The sequence below is a fragment of the Solanum verrucosum genome, unplaced genomic scaffold (assembly GCF_900185275.1).
Source record: "Solanum verrucosum unplaced genomic scaffold, falcon-dt-bn FXZP01000085.1, whole genome shotgun sequence".
Lineage (NCBI taxonomy): Eukaryota > Viridiplantae > Streptophyta > Magnoliopsida > Solanales > Solanaceae > Solanum > Solanum verrucosum.
In genome coordinates, this window is record NW_026019839.1 from 3,469,193 (window position 1) to 3,491,039 (window position 21,847).

Genomic DNA, 21,847 nt, shown 5'->3' on the forward strand with positions numbered 1-21,847 from the left:
GATAGATTGTATTATTGAACTTTCTCATAATGATAGAAATGATTTTGATGCATATATTAATCAAAATACAGAACCTACTACTATTGATCTTCTAGAATGGTGGAGCAATCGCGGCAAAGGATTTCCAAAACTACAACCGGTTGCTCGAGATGTGTTAGCTATTCAAGCATCTTCAGTAGCTTCGGAAGGCGCTTTTAGTGCAGCAAGATTTCAAATTGGAGAGCATAGATATTCATTAGCAGCAGATAGCTTGGAGATATCCGTACTATTTAGAGATTGGATTAATGGCGAGAGAAGGAGTTATGGTCGTCCACCTCTACCGACCAAATTTGAAAATGACGTTGATGAAATAATGCTAGATTTTAGTGATGACGGCATTGATGCAATGGAAGAACTAGCTAATCAACCAATTCCAGAGCATGTTACTAGAGAAATGTTAAATGATTTAAAAAAAGATTTCCTTGGTAGCATGAACTATTAAATTTAAATGTCTATTAGTATGAGTATAATAATTCGAGGTCTAATTCAAACAGAACCCTTCCTAGAAGGTGGCTGTGTAGATTAGATTTTTTAATACTCTACTAATATTTTGTAACTCAACTTGTACTATTTAATTAATATTAATAAAAGTATAGGCTATTCGCCTTAATTTTTTTTTATTATTGTCTTCAAAAGTTTAAATTTAACTTTTAATGTGTGAAATTTAAACTTTTATAGTTTTAAAGTTTTAAATTTTCAAATTTTTAAAGTGTGAAATTTAAACTTTTATAATTTTATAGTTTTAAAGTTTATAATTCAAATTTAAAATTTCTAACTTTTAAAGTGTGAATTGTGAAATTTAAACTTTTTATAGTTTTAAAGTTTGAAATTTGAATTTAAATTTTCAAACTTTTAAAGGGTGAAATTTAAACTTTTATAGTTTTAAAGTTTGAATTTAAATTTTCAAAGTTTTAAATTGTGAAATTTAAACTTTTATACTTTTAAAAGTTTGAAAGTTTGTATTTAAAACTTTAAAAGTATAAATTTTTAAGTGTAATATTCCTAATTTTTTAATTTTAATAAAAAAATATAATTTATAACGGTTGGACCCGGTTTCCGGTCCGGTCCGTTACCGGTCCGGGACGGGTTCGGGTATTTTTTTCCGGAATTACCGGTTCCGGTCCGTCCCGGTTCCGGTTCGGTTCCGGCCCGTGGTGCCCGGTTCCGTTCCGGTTCCGGAACGTCCCGGTCCGGTAGTTCCGTTACCGGTTCCGTTGCCACCCTTAACTGTATGCATGTTAAATGTGTGCATGTATTTGACTGGAAAAGGCCTATTTTGTGTTAATCTCAAGGTTTTGTTTCGTGGGTCATTGAATTTGGGTCGGGAGCAATGGGTTATGAATTGATGACTCATAATTTAGCGGGAATCATAGTTGGCAATGCTTAGGTGGAAGGATTAGTCCCACGTGATATGTCACATCATTGAAAATTTGGGTTGTTAACTTTGGAGGAGTCGTTTGGTATGAGGTATAATAGTCATGGATTACAATGCAGGATTATTTTGTTTTGCGTTTGGTTGGAGGTATTATGCAGTCCTTAAATTATTTATCCCATCATTTATACCATAGTGTTGGGATAAGTTATCCCATCATAATATATATGATGTAATAACTTATCCCGGGACAACTTGTTCCCAGCCAAACGACCCCCGAGGGTATTTGTGGTCTATTGGGAGAACGACAAGGGCATTTTTTTTAATCTCAAAATGTAACGAAAAATATAAATAGTTTATTTCGTATAGTTCCAAAGCAATTTTGACCCTTTTTGTTTTCTTTTTATTCACAAACTAAAAGGCATACTTAAAAAGTCAGTTATGAAGTGATGACGTGGAGGACAACAGAGCTAAACCAGAAGATAATTTTATTCAGCCTAGAAGGAGTAACTGTGTGAAAATACCATCTAAAAGATTTGTTGACTTTGTCTAACATAAAATGGGGGTAAAGTGCGCGCTAAATATGCGTCAAGTGGAGTAGGAAATATCTGATATAAATCTATTATCTCTAGGCATAGTTAGGTTAGGCGATTGTTGTTGCATTGTATCCCTATTTCTCATCTCTATTTTCTTCTGTAATTCTCTTCTCATCTCTTGTTTGTTCCTTCTTATTTCCTTGCAGTTTCTATGTAATCATTAGTAGTTGTATTATGGTTCAATAACTAATATAGTGATCAGTTGGTCGTTATTGCATTTGTTCTATTGCTGCTTTCATTGAGAGTGTTCACTAAATATGCGGTAAGTGAAGTAGAAAATATCTTATATAAATTTATTATCTCTAGGCGTTGTTAGATTAGGCGATTGTTGTTGCATCGTATCCCTATTTCTCATCTCTATTTTCTTCTGTAATTCTCTTCTCATCTCTTCTCCGTTCCTTCCTATTTCCTTGCGATTTATATGTTATCATTAGTAGTTGTAATCTGGTTCAGTAACTAATATAGTGATCAGTTGGTCGTTATTGCATTTGTTCTAAAGTCCCTCTCCCATCACAAAGAAAAGCACTCCTAAAGGCAATATTTGGGGTGAGTTTCAGGTGGAGCGTATAAAAAACGTTTGGAGATGCAAATGAAAGGTGTATATTAATTGATAGAATTCAAAAATCAATTTACTCATTAAACAGGTTCTATCTTTTTTCAAAATCATTACTCTCTAAATGAATTGATGATATAATAGGTAAAAAATATATTATTAGTTTTTGAAACAAGGAGTCAAAATGAACAAGTAAAAAAGGACCGAAGGAGTATTAAGGATCATTATATTTTAGTAAATACGAGATATAAATAAGAATGAAACAAATATAAACTTATAGGATGAGAAAAACAAGTGGCATGTTGTCCATTACTACAACATCGGATGACCATTCGTTAATGTCTCAATTCTTGAGACCAATTTCTCCATTGTTTCATTCATTTCATTTTCCTCAAGAAACACTTGACAAGATCAATCATCCTTTGCCCTCCCCACCCCAAATTTCCAAAAAGAAGAATTTTTTTCTTCTTCTTCTTGTTTGGGAATGTGTAAAGATTGAATCTTGGGAACAAATTTTGTTGACAGAGGGGGAAGGAAAGGGAAATAAATGATGGATTCAACAGTGACATTGATTCAAAACTCAGACCCCATGAATATATCTGCTACTACAACCACAATTGTATCTTATGGCTCTTGTTCCTTTTTAACAAATTGTCCTTTGCTCTCTGCTATCATTGCTTTTGCCCTTGCACAATCCATTAAATTCTTCACTTCTTGGTACACCCCATTTGAACTAATTTTGGATCTATTTGGTTTTTGCTTCTATTCAAGAAACCTTAACTAATTGTTTTTTTAAAATATATATAGATAGCTATTCAAGAAATGTTGTCATTAGGATTCTCATACCATTTGTTGCTTTAGACTTACGCATTGTTAATTGTGGTTCATAATATCCAACAAGGGTTGTAGTTGAGTGGTAAATATTCCTTTTATCTTTAACCAAATGTCTCTGGTATGTGTCTCCCTAATTACGGAGTCGCGTTTGTTAGGGAACACCTAACCCCAATGTGAGACCTCCCAATGTGAATTTAAATTTAGTGGGGCTCCAATATGGGTACTGAAGACCAGGTGGGAAACCAAAAAATAAAAATAAAATTGTGGTTCATGACATGCTTTAAGACATTATGTGGCTATGTGTTTGGGCCTTAATCAGAGGTATCATGTTCGAGTCCCCCTGTGTACAAAGTCACCTTTGTTAGCTAGCACTTTACCCTCAATGTGGGATTTTTCAATGCGAATCCTAATTTAATTAGGCTTCAATGTGGGTATCGGACACTAGGTGAGAAACTAAAAAAATAAAAATAAAATTGTGGTTCATAATATACATGCTTTAAGACATTATGTGGCTATGTGTTTGGGGGAAGGAATCAGTGGAAGGATTGTAGAGATGTCTTATTACCTATTATTGGTGTTGAAATTTTGCTTTTGTTTGTTCTATGTACATAATACTGAATTACATGGTGTAACCAACATGTTTTGACATTATGGAAAATGATTACATCTTTTAATTCCAAGTATGTTATAGGTACAGAGAAAAACATTGGGATCTAAAGCAACTTGTTGGATCTGGTGGAATGCCATCGTCTCATTCATCAACCGTGACTGCTTTAGCCACGGCTGTTGGTTTGCAAGAAGGCTTCGGAGGATCGCTCTTTGCTATAGCATTAGTTTTAGCATGTGTGGTGTGAATTCCTTCTCATCCTTACTATCAAGTCTTAAATACTTAAATGTTTAACATTTCTATGCATTTAGTAATCCATGTGTAGCCTGTGCTATTCTCTCTGCATTGCAGCTGGTGCTAGGATAGTTATAGTTCAATTATGAATAGGATGTAACGATTCCTCTTTTAACGAGTGATCACATTTTTGGATTTGACATGGCTAGCTATACAAAAAGTACTTCCTTTGATCTATTTCCATGACATCGTTAACGTAAACCATTTGTTCTTTGTTCCGTTCTCGCCTATTGTCCTCATAAATAACAAGTTCCTCTTTGATAGTACATTAGTTTGATACATCACAACAATCAGAAAAAGTGGGGCTTTCTTCTTATTTGGTCTTATGTTGCTTTGCGTGTTACACGAAAGTTCTCTCAGGTGGTAAATTTTTGTGGCAGGTGATGTATGATGCTACAGGAGTAAGATTGCATGCTGGACGTCAAGCAGAGGTAGCTTCTGTTGCTTTATCTATGTAGATATCGTAGTTCACATATTACAGAAACATATTCTGAAATTCATCGGAAATGTTTGGCTGTTCTTTTACAGGTTCTGAATCAAATTGTATGTGAACTTCCTGAGGAACATCCTCTTGCAGACACCTTACCGCTGCGTGAACTCCTTGGTCACACCCCCCCTCAGGTTTCTCTTCAACTTTAAGAAAATTTGTGTGTAAGTTAGATCAGTATTTATATAAGTACTTGTGAGGATGTCCTATTTTTCAGTGTCTTCGTCGTAGCAGACAATCTTGTCTTTGACCTTCTCACGATACGAAAATCATCAATATGTTGTATCCGAAGATGCTATAGGTTTAACAATCCACTATGCATAGACTAAAGTATAAAGTATCTCTAAACAATGTTATATCAAAATACTCGTATATTTTAGTTCCCTTGAATGATATGGTAAAAACTGTTTTAGAAAAGCTATGTTGCACCGCGAATGCAGGTTATTGCCGGTGGATTCTTAGGATTGGTGACAGCAACAATTGTTTGGTTGATTACGAGTTCTGCATATCGAGCATGATACTAAAGAGGTTGTTGTGACCTTTGACATAGAAGGCAGTTACGCTACGAAATAGTTTTGTTCCATTTCTAGATTGCCCTACATGATTTTTTTGAAGTCAAGTGAATCCTCTTTGTCACTGAAATGTATAGATTACAGATGCAATTATCCATTGTAGGAGTTTATACACACATTGTAAATATTGATTTTTTTGGAATTTTTGCTACAAGAAAGTACTTTTAACTCTGGTAAAATGAAAGTTATTCCCTTTGGTTGTGGATTGTACTTTAGCCCTATGGACTTCTTAAATATGCTTAAATATATAAATTGTATGTGTCAAGCTTGTTACAAATATAGTTGATATATATGAGATCTAATGAAAGACTTGGTGAAAATATTTGTAAGTTGATCATTTGACTTCACAAATTGTATTTCAAGTACTGAAATTTGGGGGTAATTTGCACAAATAGGTTATTTTTGTATCTGTATTTAAAAATTATCCTCCATTATGACAAGTATTTAAAAATGACTTTTTACGGTTAATAATAACATTCCAGGCTAAAATACCTCTAGGGTGAGCGGTGAAGATTTAATATGATTTCATGCTATACAAAATCTAATTATTATGTTGGAAATTTACAAAATCTATTGTCATGAATGTTTTTAGTATTTATTCTATTAACTTTACTAGATTATCGAGCAATTCTGGCGGAATATTTTATGTATTATGAACGATACATTATAATCATTTATAACAAGCACAAGCTTATCATCAAATGTCTCTTTTACTAAGATGGCCCGGTCACAATAACGATATTTGGAGAATAAGCATTGGCTAATATTGTGCCAGCAACCGCGGTAATACAGATGATGCAAGCATTATTCAGTACGAATATTGGGCGTAAAGCGTCTGTGGTGCTCATAATGTAAGGTGTTAAGTTAAAGTCTTGCAACAAGTATAACCCTCGTGTTTAGTTATCATCATTGAGTTTGAGCCCATGTCATCGTTCCCCTTATGCCCTGGCAATACACGTGCGAGACAAAGGATCGAGATTCCGTGAGGAGCTAACCCCAAAAACTCATCCTCAGTTTGGATTGCACGATGCAATTCGCCTGCATGTAGCCAAAATTGCTAGTAATTGCGGTTTTCAATTGTCATTCCTCTCCCAAGGGCAGGTTCTTACGTGTTACTCACCTGTCCATCACTAAAAACACCATTTCTCATCCGACTTGCATGTGGTAATAAGCATGCCACCAACGTTCATCCTAATCTAGAATCGAACTCTCCATGAAATTCGCAGTTGTATTACTTAAAACTTTGTTGTTCGTAGATAAAATGAGATTTTTAGTTCCCTCTCATGATACGTCATATAAATTTATTTCATTTACTCTATTGAACTGTCATAACTTTTAGTTTTCGTTCATGACACTTAGATATAAATTTATATCATTTACTTTACCGAATTATCATAATTTCTAATTTTTCACTACTCACAGTAACTCATATAAACTTATTTCAAAATAAAAATATAATAGGTCTATTACTTGAAGATCATACTTGTGTTTTTTTCATCATCATTATCATCTCATTAATAGATCTGGGAGTTTGGTTGGTGGATGTTTAGTACTTCATGGACAAGAAAAATTAAATCATACTTGTGTTTGAGTTGCACCAAAAGTCAAAAAAAATAATTACCTGCACTTGGTCCATACTTCTGAACCTATTGTCACAACTCTCTCTCTCACACACAACATAGGGGTGAGGTGGGGTTGGAGCGAGTGATAAAATTAGTCCGTAAAAATATAATTCGTTTACTTTATCTAAGTTTAGAGTGAATTTTGATCCGTCTATGTATTAGCTTAATTTATTCCAGTTTAATTAATATGTAGCCAAAATGATCCCGAGAAATTTCGTTAAATTTTCAAACAAATTTAGGTATTAAAAATTATAAAATAAAATAATAAAATATAGTAAAAATTGAACGAATTGAGTTATGACCCCATATTTTAGCTCATTTCAATCTAATCTATTTCAGAGCAAGTAACTTTTGAACCACTTATTCATCAACTCAATATATCTTGACCAACTCAAATTTAATTCAACACCACTCATTTAACATCTCTATACCTTTACATATTAATAATATTCTGCACTCATTTGACTTGAAAACATGAAGTAATTTGCTTAATTTAATTAATGCTATCAATGTAAGGCATGATCCAACCTCATAAACTTAGGCCCTTGCCGATACTTAAATTGTCGTCTTGTTATATTATATACTACCCCTTCGTCTCATTCTATATGAGACTTTTCAGATTTCGAGATTCAAATAAATCTATTTTTAATAGTAATCTTTTCATAAATCGTTTAAATATTTTGGATTATCAATTATTGTGACTTATAGTGCTTTTTACGTGGTTTACAAATATATAAATTTCATTTCAAAAAATTGAAGATTCTATACGTAAATTTCCGATCAAACTTAATCTGTTTGACTCTTGAAAAAACGAAAAGTATCACATAAATTGGGACAGAGGAAATACTTAAAAGCTAATGGTTAACTTGAACATCACACTTTGATGTATAATGTCAAATGTCTTAAAATTTCACAAGTTAATTTTATTTACGACGAACTCTTTTTCGATTCAATTTACAAATTTACATTATTCTATTTATCTATATGATTACGCAAAATTCAATAATTTAATTTAACGACAAAAAAGATAAACTAAAAACACACATAACTTAACTATATCACCAACATGAATTATGGTGCATTGGTGGAAGTGTTTCACCCTTAACTAAAGGTCTCGGTTTCATCCAAATTTAGTCAGAGCTCCAACTTTTCGGTGAGCGGATAATTTTTTACCCATTAATTTATTCTGTCTCAATTTCTATGACTTGATTGATTTTTCGTTCTAGATTAGCTTTCCTTCCCCTTTCATGGTTTAGACTTGTAATGTAACACTATCTATTGTAATTTTAAAAAAAGAACTTTTCTTTCTTAGTTTCCTTATGGACTTTTAGCTTTATTTTATGTCAGTTAGGTTACATATTTGTGTCGTGGAAATAGCCTTGGCAGAAATACAAAATAAAATTATATATAATAAACTCTTATGTCCGGCTTTTCCTTAAAAAAAACACATATAACGAAAGCTTGCCGCACTGTACTACCTTTTAATTCAATAAGTTAGTTGGGAGTTGCTCTATTTTTAAAGTTGGAATATATTTAATTATTTAATCTTTCAATGAATAAAACTGAAGATCTAATAGGATTAGTCATATACATTACATTTAGGTCAAAGTTATCTCATTTGGTTTACATGTTGAGGTCAAAGTTAAGAAATTCTATCCTGGATGAACTATATGGAAGTGCACATGGTTACACTCACAAAGTCACTTGGTGAAGATAGCAAACCACGACTTCTCCATCCAAAAATAGATTAAATAACAAGAGAGATAAGAATGAGGACCATCTAAGGATACTTTCCTTTTGAATGCGAATGAAGGATACACTTTTCATTGCACACAACTTTTTCTATGTATAAATCAATTCTATTCTTATAGAAATTACAAAATTAAAGACTAATTTTAAATTTAAATGTGTGATCTCGTTATAAATATGTTATTTACATATTTTATCTCTCTCACACATATATATATACTAGTTCTCAAGTGTATTCCATGCTTAATAGTATAAATATTATAACAGTTAACAACTTCATCACACCTTCATGGGTGACAGTTAGCTACATTATTTTAGAATAATTTTTCTGTACATTAAATCTTATTTTATAAGGTACATAATAGATGATGTCTATTCCTACCAGGAAGTGAGAGCGGATTATTATGGACTTCGTTGTGGGACTACCTACCACCGTGAGTGGTTATGGCTCCATTTGGGTAGTTGTTGATAGGTCGACCAAGTTCCCCATTTCATCTCTGTTCGGGTGAAGTATATGGCGGAGAAGTTAGCCGAGCTTTATATCAGTCAGATTGTGCAATTGCATGGAGTCTCGGTTTCTATTAGCTCTAATCGAGGTTCATTGTTCACTTCCCATTTCTGAAAGGCATTGCAGCATGGTATGGGTACTCGGTTAGATATAAGTATAACCTTCCATCCTCAGGCATATGGTCAGTTCGAACGGACAATTTAGGTGTTAGAGGACATGCTTCGAACTTGTGTGATTGATTTTGGTTCTAAATGGGATCAACATTTTATCGTTAGCAGAGTTTGCCTACAACAACAATTACCATTCCAGTATTTAGATGGTCCCTTTTGAGGCATTGTATGACAGGCGGTGTAGATCTCTGATTGGATGGTTTGATTCAGCTGAGATGGATTCATTAGATACAAACTTGCTTAGTCATCCTATGAAGCAGGTTCGTATGATCTAGGGTAGACTGTTGACCGCCTAGAGTCGATAAAAGAGTTATACAGATTGGAGGGTTTGAGCCCTAGTATTCATGGAGGGTGATCATATTTGGATCCAAGTCACCCATGAAGGTGTGATGAGGTCCGGAAAGAAGGGCAAGCTTAGCCCTAGATTCATTGGACCCTTTGAGATTTTGAGTCGTGCGGGAGATGTGGCCTATAAGTTGGCCTTGGCACCTAACTTGTCAGTTGTGCATCCATATTTCATGTTTCCATGCTTCGAAAGTACGTGTCGTATGAGTCCCATGTACTTTTCCTTGATTTAGTTGAGTTGGGTCCAACTTTATCTTTAGAGAAGGAGCCTACAACCATTTTGGATAGGCAGGAACGGAAACTTAGGGCCAAGGAGATCACTGAAGTGAAGGTGTAGTGGAAGCATTGTTCAGTTGGTGAGGTGATTTGGGAGACAAAGTTAGATACGCATGCTAGATATCCTCAACTTTTTGAAGCTCCAGGTACGTTCGTTTGCCTTATGTTTGAGGTTGAACATGATTTTTAACAGTGGATAATGTAATGACCCGGTCGATCAGTTTTTATTGTTTCATGGAAATTACTATTTTACCCTCCCAATGTCGACCCCAAGTTGTTTTTGATTGAGTTTGAAAAGTTGGTTTAAACTTTGAGAATTTGGTAAGTTTTGAGTTTGAAAGACTAAGTTCTTAAGAAAGTGGTTTTCATTGTCTTTTAGAGTTTCGAGCGTCGGAATGGGTTTTCATCAATTCCATCAATCTCGAAATGTGAAATTTTATCCGTGAGAGTTGTCAGTTTCAGTTTCCGAGTCTTTTAGAGGATTTGAGATCCTAAGTTGTGAAACTGTGGAATTTTAACCTTTAGATTGACTTTGGTCAATATTCGGGGTTCGGATGCTCGGATCAGAATTTTGAGAGTTCCATTGGATTCAGGGGATGATTTTAGGCCTAAGTGAGGTCTTGGTTGATTTTTGAGAAGTCTCGAGTTTGTTTTAGCCCTTTTAGGCGTCGAGTTAGTTTATTGTGATTTTTACGGATGCCAGGTTAAGTAGACCTCAAATTCGTGTTTTGAAGGTTCCATTGAGTCTGGAACGCGAGTGTAATTGATTTGCATAAGTGATTTGTGTTGACCGGGTTCTAAACGAATCTTGAGTGTCCTTTCAATGATTTTGAGTTTGCTGTTTTTTTTGTGTTCTGGTGCAACCCTTCGCGTTCACGGAGCTTTTGGCGCGTTCGCGGGAGAGCTTCCGCGTTCACGGAGGTCCTGTCAGCGTTCGCAGAGGACCCTAGCAGTGTTGAACCCCAATTTTGGTGTTTCTTCCCCATTTTCATTTTTAGAGCTTTCATAATTTGATAAAGGCGATTTCAAGTGGGTTTTTCAAGATAAATTTGTTGGGTAACGTTTCTTAACTCTAAATCTTTGATTACCCATTATTATTATTGTATTTATTAGTTTAAATCAAGATTTTGGGTTGATAAATTGAAAGTTCTTCATGAACTTGAGTTTTGAAGTAAAAGTGAGTTATGTTCTGATTTTCAAGTTCATTTTCGAAATGATTTTCCCTAATGAGTTCCTAAAGCCTTGAGTAATGTTTTCAAGTATTAAATTTCGGATTCAAACCTTATTTTCGGAATTAGATTTGTGTTGAATGACCCACCTTTAAATGGAATTGTTGTGGGTGTTGTTGTTTCCGAAAAGTGATTGTGAAGACTTTTATAGACTGTGTGGCTTCGGAAGTGATTCGGAAAGAGAAGACTCAACTATTGGAGTAATTGTTGATTGATTTAAGGCAAGTGGTTATCTAAACCTTATATTATAGTTGAATTCGTATGCTTTCTTCATTGCCTGTGTGTTAGGAGTAATGGAGATGAGGTGAAGGGTTAAATTGTCCACTTATCACATCTAAATGAATAAAAAGGGTTGAAATAAAAAAAATGCTATGTGTTGAACATGAAGATGTGAATTCCCTTAATGGAACCCTTATTGATTGGGTGATGAAATGCTTGAAAACATGAATGTGAATTTGAATTGTGCAAATTGTTGTCTCTTCTATGTGGTGTGATACTGCTTGTGTGCTTTGATCGTTGAACACCATGATGAGCCATGTGGTGAGTTATTATGTCGAGGTCTTTGTCGGCGAGTGTTATTATGCTGAGGTCTTTATCGACAAGTGTTATTATACCGAGGTCTTTGCCCGGCGAGTGTAATTATGTCAAGGTCTTTACCGGTGAGTGTTATTATGCTGAGGTCCTCGTCGGTGAGTGTTATCATGCTGAGGTGTTTGCCGACAAGTGTTGTAGAGACAATGGGAAATGGTTCTGGCTAGTGATGATCATTGTAACTTAATACACTTGATGTTTATGTGTGACTTACTTGTGAATTGTTATTGATGTTCTTGTTATGTGTAACTGGACTACTTATCATTGAGATTGACTTATTTGATTTATTGATTATGGAATGTGAAGATTGAACTGGGAATGTTGGGCCTGTGAGCCGTGTATTGTAGAATTGCTAGGTTGGGCTGATTTTTGTGAAGGTTGTAATTTGAGGAGGTTCAATTGGAGTTTAAGGGGTATTCATTTTCTAGCTAGTTGTTTTATTTAGTAGGTTGTTTGCTGGGTACCGTGTTGTTGGTACTCACCCTTGCTTCTACACTTGTGTAGGTTTCAAGCCCGAACTCGTGTGATCTCTTTCTCCTTCTATTGATCTCGAGGCTCGTCAAGGACTTGAAAAGGTAGCTTCTTGTCATTCGGCGGACCCTCTTTTTTCCTTTCCTTACACTTTGTTCTATTTGAGAAACAAAGATTGAGTTGTATTTATTTTGTGATTTTGCACTTATATATTTAGTGGCTTGTACATGTGACAACCAGACTTTGAGATTTTAATAGAAGAATAAGTTTTTCGCTTTATCTTATCCTTATCTTTACTGTTTTCCGCTTTTCTTTCGTTTTCGTTGGGTTGAGACTGACTTGTCTTGGTGGAAAAAGACAAGTGTCATCACGTCCATATTTAGGTGGTAACATAAGTCCACGTCTTCTCGGTACTAAATAATCCTCCCAAAATATGTTCATATATTAATGCTCATAAATAGGTGAACTATCTATCTATCTGAATCAAGTGTGAGAATAAGCTCAAAAATCATATCTCAAATAGTCCATATTGAAGTTGAAATTTGTGTAATGCTAATTTCATGCTTAAATGCCATCAAAATCAAAGAAATCATAGAATCAATTAAACTAGTTCAATAAGGTTTAGAAACTGAAGTAAATAAGTCAAGAACATAAGCGTATGAAGAAAATCATGAATCTCGTATAAACCCTAACTTTTCTTTTAATACTTTTGTAAGAATTCTTGAAAATAAACAAATCAAGTTAAGCATGAGAGTGAAAGAATACCCTTATCGAAAACCTTACATACTAGAGAGATTGAGATTAAAAGGAAGAACTTGCTCGAATATCTTGGAATCCTAGCTTTTGAATTGCTTGAGATTGTTCTGAGTTTTGGAGAGTTGCGAGTGTAGAAGAATATTAAAAAAAAAACCAGGTTCTAAATGAAATACACCCCTTTTAGAATGGTGAAACGTTGTTGCTTAGGCTTAGGAAGAGTGAGAAAAGACCAAAAGAACCATGACTTAAAAAGTTGTTCGACTTCAATCCACGAGGGCCATCTACTATATGTGGTTTAATCCACAGACCGTAGATTCCAGTCGTGCAAATCAGGCTGAAATTTATAGGACTTCGGCTCACGAGTTCAACTACGACCCCTAAAAGGATCTACGGCTCGTAAAAGGATCTACGACCCGTAAACGCATCCATAAAAATCAGGCTAAATATTGAGTTTCTAAAGTTTAGTTCACGTGTACTATCTATGACCCATGATTCAATTTACGGGCCGTAAATGATATCCGCAAACACCTATTTTCTGCATAAATCAACTTCTCGTTAATTATCTTAATCGTAAGGTCTAGACTATGATGTGAATCTTTCTTAATCAATTTTCAACTTCTTTTTATCTCTCACGCTCTTCTAAAAGAATGAACACACTCTCTATGACCACCTCAATATTCATGATATGTTTATTCCATTTTTATAAAACGCAAAAAAATTAAGTGTATAATTAAAAAATTGACTCAAATAAAAGGAATACTTATGCATTTTCTCCTACCTATTTTAAATCAAAAAGTCATCCAATAAACCCATCCTAAATCCACTAGTGTGTTCCCCAATAGAGTACCTCCATATATAGTAAAAAATTGGGGCATAACCTTTTAATATTTTCAGAAATTGTTCCACAAAAATAGTCTAGAAAACAAATAACACAGTCCTATGCCCATCCTGGCCATGTGAAATAAATCAGAATTTTTTTTTCGTTTATTAGCAATCTATCTAATATAACACTGCCAAAAACTCATATACTGACATCTACATTAAATATTGTACACCCCCCCAACCCCAAGTGTCACTCTCAATTGATGTCTACAGCTGCCTTTTGTTACTTATAGCTACTAACCGTTACAATTTAGAAATTATGTATAATCAAATATTGAATGGAGTTATCTTTTTTTATTCTATATATGGTGGAGCAGTGTCTTAAAAAATCACAAGAATCATTATTTATGTATGGTTTTTTGGGTTAGGGTGTCACTGGAACTATTCCCAAGATTCCATAGAGAGTGAATAGTGGGAGGTAAGTTACAAAAGTCACTATGTATATTTAGGAATAATATGCACTACTCTCTAGGTAATAGAGTTGGTACTTCGTTACAGAGAAAGAGGAAACTTTGTTTCCTTTTTTCCCTTTATATTATTTTCTCGTGATATCGTTTGACTTGATATAATATTAAAAAAAAATATTTTAAAAAATTGTATTGTAAAATAACTTTTAGATATTTGTGTAATTATAAATCAAAAAGAAGAATTTTGTGATGCAGTGGTGGGACTGCTCCACCCTTAACCAGAGGTTTCAGATTCGAGCTCTGCATATGAAAAAAATCTTGTTGGGAGCACTACCCCCGAATGGATCCTGCAGTGCATGATCTGAATTCAGTCAGAGCTCTACTGCAAATATCGAATGAGAAATAAAAAAAAATGAACAGAATGTCACATAAAATGAAACAGAAGGAAATAGTGTAATTTTTTTTTATAATATCAAGTCATTTTCAGATAGTTATAAATAGTACGTAATTATTTGTTACTACATGTTAAAATATACCGATAATAGTATTAAATTATTATTTTTACACTAGTATAGTCTAGAGTAGTTTTTTTTTTTTTTTTTTTGTGTAGCATGCAAATGAAGAGTATTTTAGTATTAAAGTTTTGAGAGTGGATCTGAACTTGTATCTCAAAAATTCATAGTTCCAAGGCCATAGTATTCTCTGCTTTGCTCTTCAACATGTAAATGGTCAGCTTCTCTTCAACTTAGTTTATGTAATTCTTTACTTTGTTATCTTTTTTTCTTACTAATTAAATTAACTTCACTTGTTTGTCTAAACATAAAGTTTTTGTTGCATTTAGTACACTTAATTTAACTTAGCATATGATTTAAGTGTTAAAACATAAGAAGGTTTGTCATTGTTGAATGTTGATTTCCTATTGTGTCTCACTTGTTTGTCTAAACATAAGTTTTTGTTGCATTTAGTACAATTAATTTAACTTATCATATGATTTAAGTGTTAAAACATAAAAAGGTTTGTAATTGTTGAATGTTGATTTCGTATTGTGTTACTTTTAATTGATGAAAACTTTGTATTTGTAGATCTGCCTTGTAAATCCATGGTAATTGTTGGAAAAGTAGAAGTATTCGTGGTGGAGAAGGTATTTTCCGTAAGATTTTCAAGTGTCTGTAAGGGAAGTAGAAGAGTGAGAAAATGAGATCTATAGAGGATAAAGGATGTTTGAATTATGGACAAAAACAACAAGAGGTTGTAGGAGGTAGTAGTATGAATTTTGAGTTTCATGGAACAAATCGAGCTTCGACTCATCATAGAACAGCAGCATTAGGTAAACCAACACCATCAAAATGGGATGATGCACAAAAATGGTTAGTTAATCTATCAAGAGGAGAAAAACATCAATCGAAAGCCACACCTCGAAACTCGAATGCTGATGATTTAAGGTTGATTGCACCTGTTCCAAAGAAAGAAGAGTATTCGAGTGACGATGAAGGAGATTCTAGTATGATTCAATTTGAAGTTGAAACAAAGAAAGTTGATTGTGATGAATCAATATGGAGAGTAAATAAGAATAATTCTGCATCCGTTGTTCGATCGATATGTGTTAGGGATATGGGAACAGAAATGACACCAATTGCCAGCCAAGAACCATCAAGAACAGCAACACCAATTAGAGCAACAACTCCAGCGGTAAGAAGCCCAATATCATCAGGATCTTCTACTCCTATTAGGGGACAAAATGGGACAATCGAAAATGGTCAAATTGTTGCCAACATTGGTCAGAACAGGGGAAATGCAGGGACAACACGAATTGTTCGTGATGTAGAGGAAACTGTTGACAATGAATTAGCAGCTAAGAAGGAAACAGATCATCCCAACAAGGTTAATCCACTCGAGACTCGTGCAATGGCGTGGGATGAGGCTGAACGCGCTAAGTATATGGCAAGGTAATGTACTCGATAATCTGCCTCACTGATTCGGAATTAGTACTCATTATCAGTTTCAACACTTTTGTCAAAATCTATAAAACTAGTTTCAGCACTTAAAAGTGTTTATTAACAACTTTTAATCATTTGATCATATGAGTAATAACAAATATATGCAGGTATAAGCGCGAAGAGGTGAAAATACAAGCTTGGGAAAATCATGAAAAGAGGAAAGCTGAAATGGAAATGAAAAGAATGGAGGTAATATATCTTAATCCTTTGCATTCCCTATATGTTCTTGCTTGTGATGGTAACTATTTGAGTTATTGTTAGAGGCGGATTTAATATTTTAAAATTCATAGATGCAAATTATCAGCCTCCCGAACTCTACAAGGTAGTGGTAAGGTCTGCGCACATTTTACCCCTCTCCAGACCCCACTTGTGGGATTTCAGTGAGCCTTTCTACCTCTACGAGGTAATGGTAAGGTCAGCTTACATTCTATCCTCTCCAGACCCCACTTATGGGATTTCACTGAGCCTCTAAGTTCTGCTTACATTCTATTATCTCCAGACCTCACTTGTGCGATGTATTCTCGTTGTTGTTGTTGTTACACCAAGTATGAACTTATTAATATCAATGTAACTTTTGAAAATAATCAACTTCCCTATGTCCTATACTAAAATTATTATTTTTCACGTATGATCACTGAACTTTATCGACTGTCTTTGCAGGTGAAGGCAGAGAGAATTAAAGCAAGGGCAGAGGAGAAGTACAAAAACAAATTGGCAGCATCAAGAAGAATAGCAGAAGAGAAAAGAGGTAATGCAGAAGCAGAGTTGAATGAAAAAGCTGTGAAGACATCAGAAAAGGCAGATTATATAAGGAGGACTGGTCATCTTCCTTCTTCTTTCTCTTTTAAGTTACCTTCTTCTTTCTGTTGGTAATAATACTATCCATTTATGTACCTATATTCACATTTACTAACTATTAGTACTAGTAACTTTCTTTCTTAACATGTTCCAAATCTTATGTGCAAATGTCTTTTATTTGACCAAAATGTTGTGATGATATTTGTGTGGCCATACACATCTCTCATCAATTAAGGAAATATATATAAAAAAAAGTGTCATTCTTCTTCTAACAAAAACTATGTAATAAAAATATAATGTTTTTAACAAAGTGGAAAGGAGGGAGTAATGTCGAAATGTGTTTGGTTAATGAATTGGTTTGTGATTTGTTTTTTAACTATTAAAAAGTATTTGTCATGTGAGTTTGTGGACCATACCTTCATCTATCTCTTAGTTTATTCTATCGATTTAGTATTTAGATATGGTATTTTTTACGTTTAGATGTGTAGATTGAAGAATCAAATCTTGAATGATATTTTAGTTTTTCTGCATTTCATACTTTTGAAAGACTTAACATTGGGATATACTATTTGTCGCTTATTTATCTATTTTTATTTATTTAATTAAATCGGTAAAAATATTGGATTAGCTTACCTATCGGTTGAGAACATAGGTGCTATGACGATTTCTAATTTTAGATCGTGACAAAATCTATGTTGATCAAAATTATTTGATTAGGAACAAGTTATTTCAGAATTATTAAGATATAAATGGTGAATAAATAACCTCAGAACCGTCTAATACCTACAACCAAACGCATAATTATTTCTGAGATTATTATACCTTATATATACGCCCTTTTAGAAGTAAATCATTATATCGATGGTATATGTCAATTATTTTAGTCAAAAGTTTGTCAAAGTTAGCATTAGATGCAGATGGGGACTGTTTTACTCTCTCTTGGAATCCGCACCCCTCGTTACACTCTGACAACTTCCAAGGTTTCTCAACGTTACAAAATATACTCATGTATTATTTTTTTAATTATATCATTCTTAATAGTAGTTGTTTTTTTAAAAAAAAAAAAAATCTATAGTGATAACTTATAAATTAAGTATGAGTTTTAATTTATAACATTATATCACATACTTTTTCTTACACAATTCATATCGGTGTCGGTCCAAGATAAAAATAATGGAATAAGAAATATTTTTCTTCGTCTCATATTAGTTGATTACTTTCCTTATTACACGTATATTAAGAAATTAAAGAAGATAATTTTACTAATTCTCCTTCAATAAATTTTCTTGAGAATTTTACAAATAAATGTGAACACTTACAAGAATAATATAAGAGTTTTTTTTTTTGAAACTGGTAACTTTATAATATAAGAAATTTTTAATTACAGCTTTCTTGATTTAGTAAAGTGGCAACTAATATGAGATAATTATTTTTAATAAGATGATCAACTAATATGAGACAGAGGGAATAGCTGAATCAAATCCAGCTAGCCTATATTTCATAACATAAATTAGTTTGTATTAAAGAAACCAATAAGGATCAACTATTTCTTTTAAATAATTGTGCCAAAGATAAATTGATATAAATCCACCGTTTTAATGGATAATTTCATTTTGATCTCAAATTAACTTAGAAGGTAATGATACTAATGTTCTACAAATTTCATGTAATTTAGTACAATTGAAATCGATGCACATTAAAATTATCAAAAAAGTACATGTAACTTTTAGCAAACAAAATTTGCATAAATAACATTTTATAACATACAAACTAAAAGATCAGTTTGCACGAATAACTTCACAAATATGAGAATTGAAAATCTTAGATAGAATATATATTATGTATATATTCCTCTATTTGGGGTTTTATAGGAAGATATAGAAAAAGATAACAATGATCAATTGTCACAACCAAATAAACATTTCAGAATAATTTATAAAATTTGGAAAGAAAACAAATGACTTATACAACAAAAAAGTGATTCGAATCCGTATTTTCATAGAGTTTTTATAAAATACTACTATTATTATCCGATAATAATTTCTATGTATCCGTAAAAATAACTTGAGACCAAAAATATTTGTAACCATAGGCAATGTTGGACTCATATATTTACCTTTCAATTATGTTATTGAAATGTCTAAAATTAATGAAATAAATTAGATGAATATTTAATATATTTCAACAATTGATCTCTTCAGATTTTAAATTTTAATTATAATATGCATTCATAGGTTCAAACTAGATCCATTATTGTGACATCGACAAACAAGTCATCATCATATGATAGATCCACATTAGTCTCTTCACAAAAAATGTACTCTTTTAGGATATTCATATTACTGTTCGTTTTTTTTATTAGAAGCTTATGATTTTGTATAATATTTTATTCAAGATTCTACTATATAAATCATATAATACATAACTCAATATACATGCACTATACATACCAAAAATTAGTAGATAGTACTTGTGTGGACTCGTTACAAAGAGACTGAAGATTTTTTTTTAACCCTTACCCCCAAGAGCTTTCACTTTTTCACTCCTTTGATAACACGAACTCACAACCTCAGGGTTGAATGTGAATGGTGCTTACCATCCGAGTAACTCCCTCTTGTCAAAACTGTTTTTTTTTTTTTTGTTGTTGTTTACCTCTCACCCAAGATCTTGCACCTTTTTGCATCCTTAGTGACTCAAACTCACAACCTTAAGGTTGGAAGTGAGGAACATTTCTAGATTTTATTGTTAGGTGAAAATAGTCAATCGGTAAAGAATTATGGATGTATTTCTTTGATCAATTGAAAGTTGCTAGTCATCCACTTTATCTAGGAATGACTCATTACTAGTTATCTATTGCAGTAACATTACTAATTATTAAATTGAAATATTTTCAGAGGTCATGAACCCTATGATTGAGCTTATAAGTGAAATAAGTCCACTTGGATTTGGACTTACCTGGTTATGTTTAGAGGAAATTTCATAAATAGTTACCATTTGAATCATAATTATCATTAATAGTTATAGTGAAAGTTCCAAAAATTTATCAAAAAACATAGTTATATTTTGAGTGCTATAAAACCTAAGTATATGTTTGATATTTTTTTTAAAACTATCTCTAATTAGAGAGCTGAAGTTTGCTCTGTTATGAAATTATCCCTATTTTTATGAGGTAAAAGATTGAATTTCTATTTGCACACCCGCTCGAGACTGAAAGATATAAATACTCTAAAAAGCGAATGTAGACGTATTTCTTCAAAAGTAACAAGTATAAAAAAGAAAGGGACGAAAAAAGCAAACTCAATTCAGTTTTGCTAGTAAGAATTGGAACCTAAAGCTCTTTCAAACAGTTCAATAAACTCTAGTCAGTTTTATGATGGCTTTCAGAATTTCATTAAGGATCTTTTTAGTGAATTTCAATGGGAAGTTTTACATGTCCCTCAGGTAACTTCCCACAACTAGAACTACAAGTATTAGACCCGAATAGTTCATTCAATGGTCAAAGGTAAATTAGGAGATCCTGAGATAACGAACCAGTCGCTGAGGCCAAGCTTACCATCTCACTCCAAGAAAATCTCTCCATACACACACAACAAAAAACTACTGAACAAAGTAAAGGAGCATCGCAAGACTGCAATATACACCAAAAATAGGCATTATGTTCACATCCTATTTAGAAGAGACCATCAATTAGAGTGACTGAGTGAGTGCATCATCTCCCTTGCTAGGCACATTGCAATGACCAAGATCACATATAATGGTAGTATGGTACTATAAAAAGGAATACTACTTCTGGGAGTTAAAGAGTTGCCATTCAAAGAGAACACCTTTAATGCAAGAGAGTTCAAAATTCATCAACCACGACGTGGGCAAACGTTAGCAAAATGACCTGGATCACCGCAAATAAAACATCTGCCAGTTATTGGTTCACCTGTTGCCGACACAAATGACACATTACTGGAATGTGCACCACTCTGGCCACGGCCATGGCCACGACCACGGCCACCTCTTCCGCTGCTAGTGGATGCAGAAGTATTTGCACGCTCTGCTCTTCCTCCATTGAGATTATCTTCCCATCTGTAGTACAGATAAAAAAAGGTGTATCAACTAAACAAACTACTTTAACGTAATCAAGAACTGAGTAATACAGAGGTCGGAGCAATTATAACGAAGTTCCAATGTTAGCAATTCAATTTTTTCGTCTTCCTGAATAGTAATTACCTCCAATACATAAAAGAGTTATAGCAGTATGATGATGTGATTTCTATTTGTAAATGAGTGTAGCTATTAAAGTGAGATAGACTGACAGTGTTTTACAGATTGCCGAACAGATTATGATATTGTCAACTATGACATGTCTGAGGCAGCTTATTGGTGAAGAACTATAATTAGTTCTCAGCATTTACAGGGTTGCATCGTGATAGATCATGGATCATATTATAATCAAGAATTGGAGAGAGGAGGTACAACAAGATAGAAAATATTTACATATAGTAAGTTTGCAGGTGGAAACCATGTATAAATATAAAAACTCATGTTGAAATTTAGTTTTCCCTACACAAAAAAGTTGCACTCCTGTGACTGACATGAAAAGAACTTTCTTCCCCTGTTGTTGGCAGTATTGGCAGTGCGCAAAATGCAAGGTGCTCCACATGAATTACAAGGGATTGAAGATTCTCCTGCATTGTCAGAAGG

The 21,847-nt window shown here is 33.4% G+C and overlaps 3 protein-coding genes across 4 annotated transcripts in view; 2 read left to right on the forward strand and 1 right to left on the reverse strand.

The window, feature by feature from the left end:
• The first annotated feature begins 2,958 nt into the window (after positions 1–2,958).
• Positions 2,959–5,552, forward strand: LOC125814676 (uncharacterized). The gene is made up of 5 exons (XM_049494150.1): positions 2,959–3,277; positions 4,086–4,242; positions 4,676–4,726; positions 4,824–4,916; positions 5,223–5,552. The coding sequence occupies exons 1-5, from the start codon at positions 3,108–3,110 to the stop codon at positions 5,298–5,300; spliced, it is 549 nt and encodes a 182-aa protein (XP_049350107.1). The 5' UTR covers positions 2,959–3,107; the 3' UTR covers positions 5,301–5,552.
• Positions 5,553–14,870: 9,318 nt separating this feature from the next.
• Positions 14,871–17,299, forward strand: LOC125815635 (remorin 1.4). Its single transcript, XM_049495160.1, has 4 exons — positions 14,871–15,088; positions 15,443–16,306; positions 16,465–16,546; positions 17,018–17,299. Exons 2-4 carry the CDS (start codon positions 15,555–15,557, stop codon positions 17,228–17,230), a joined length of 1,047 nt encoding a protein of 348 aa, XP_049351117.1. The 5' UTR covers positions 14,871–15,088; positions 15,443–15,554; the 3' UTR covers positions 17,231–17,299.
• A 3,698-nt stretch (positions 17,300–20,997) lies between these two features.
• Positions 20,998–21,847, reverse strand: part of LOC125815516 (DNA topoisomerase 3-alpha) — a 52,485-nt gene continuing 51,635 nt past the window's right edge. For both annotated transcript variants that reach the window (XM_049495014.1, XM_049495006.1), the window contains 2 exons: positions 21,711–21,831; positions 20,998–21,229 (listed from right to left, as the gene is read on the reverse strand). In XM_049495014.1, coding sequence (XP_049350971.1) covers positions 21,007–21,229; positions 21,711–21,831 — 344 coding nt within the window. In that variant the 3' untranslated portion in view covers positions 20,998–21,006. The remainder of the gene's footprint in view (positions 21,230–21,710; positions 21,832–21,847) is intronic.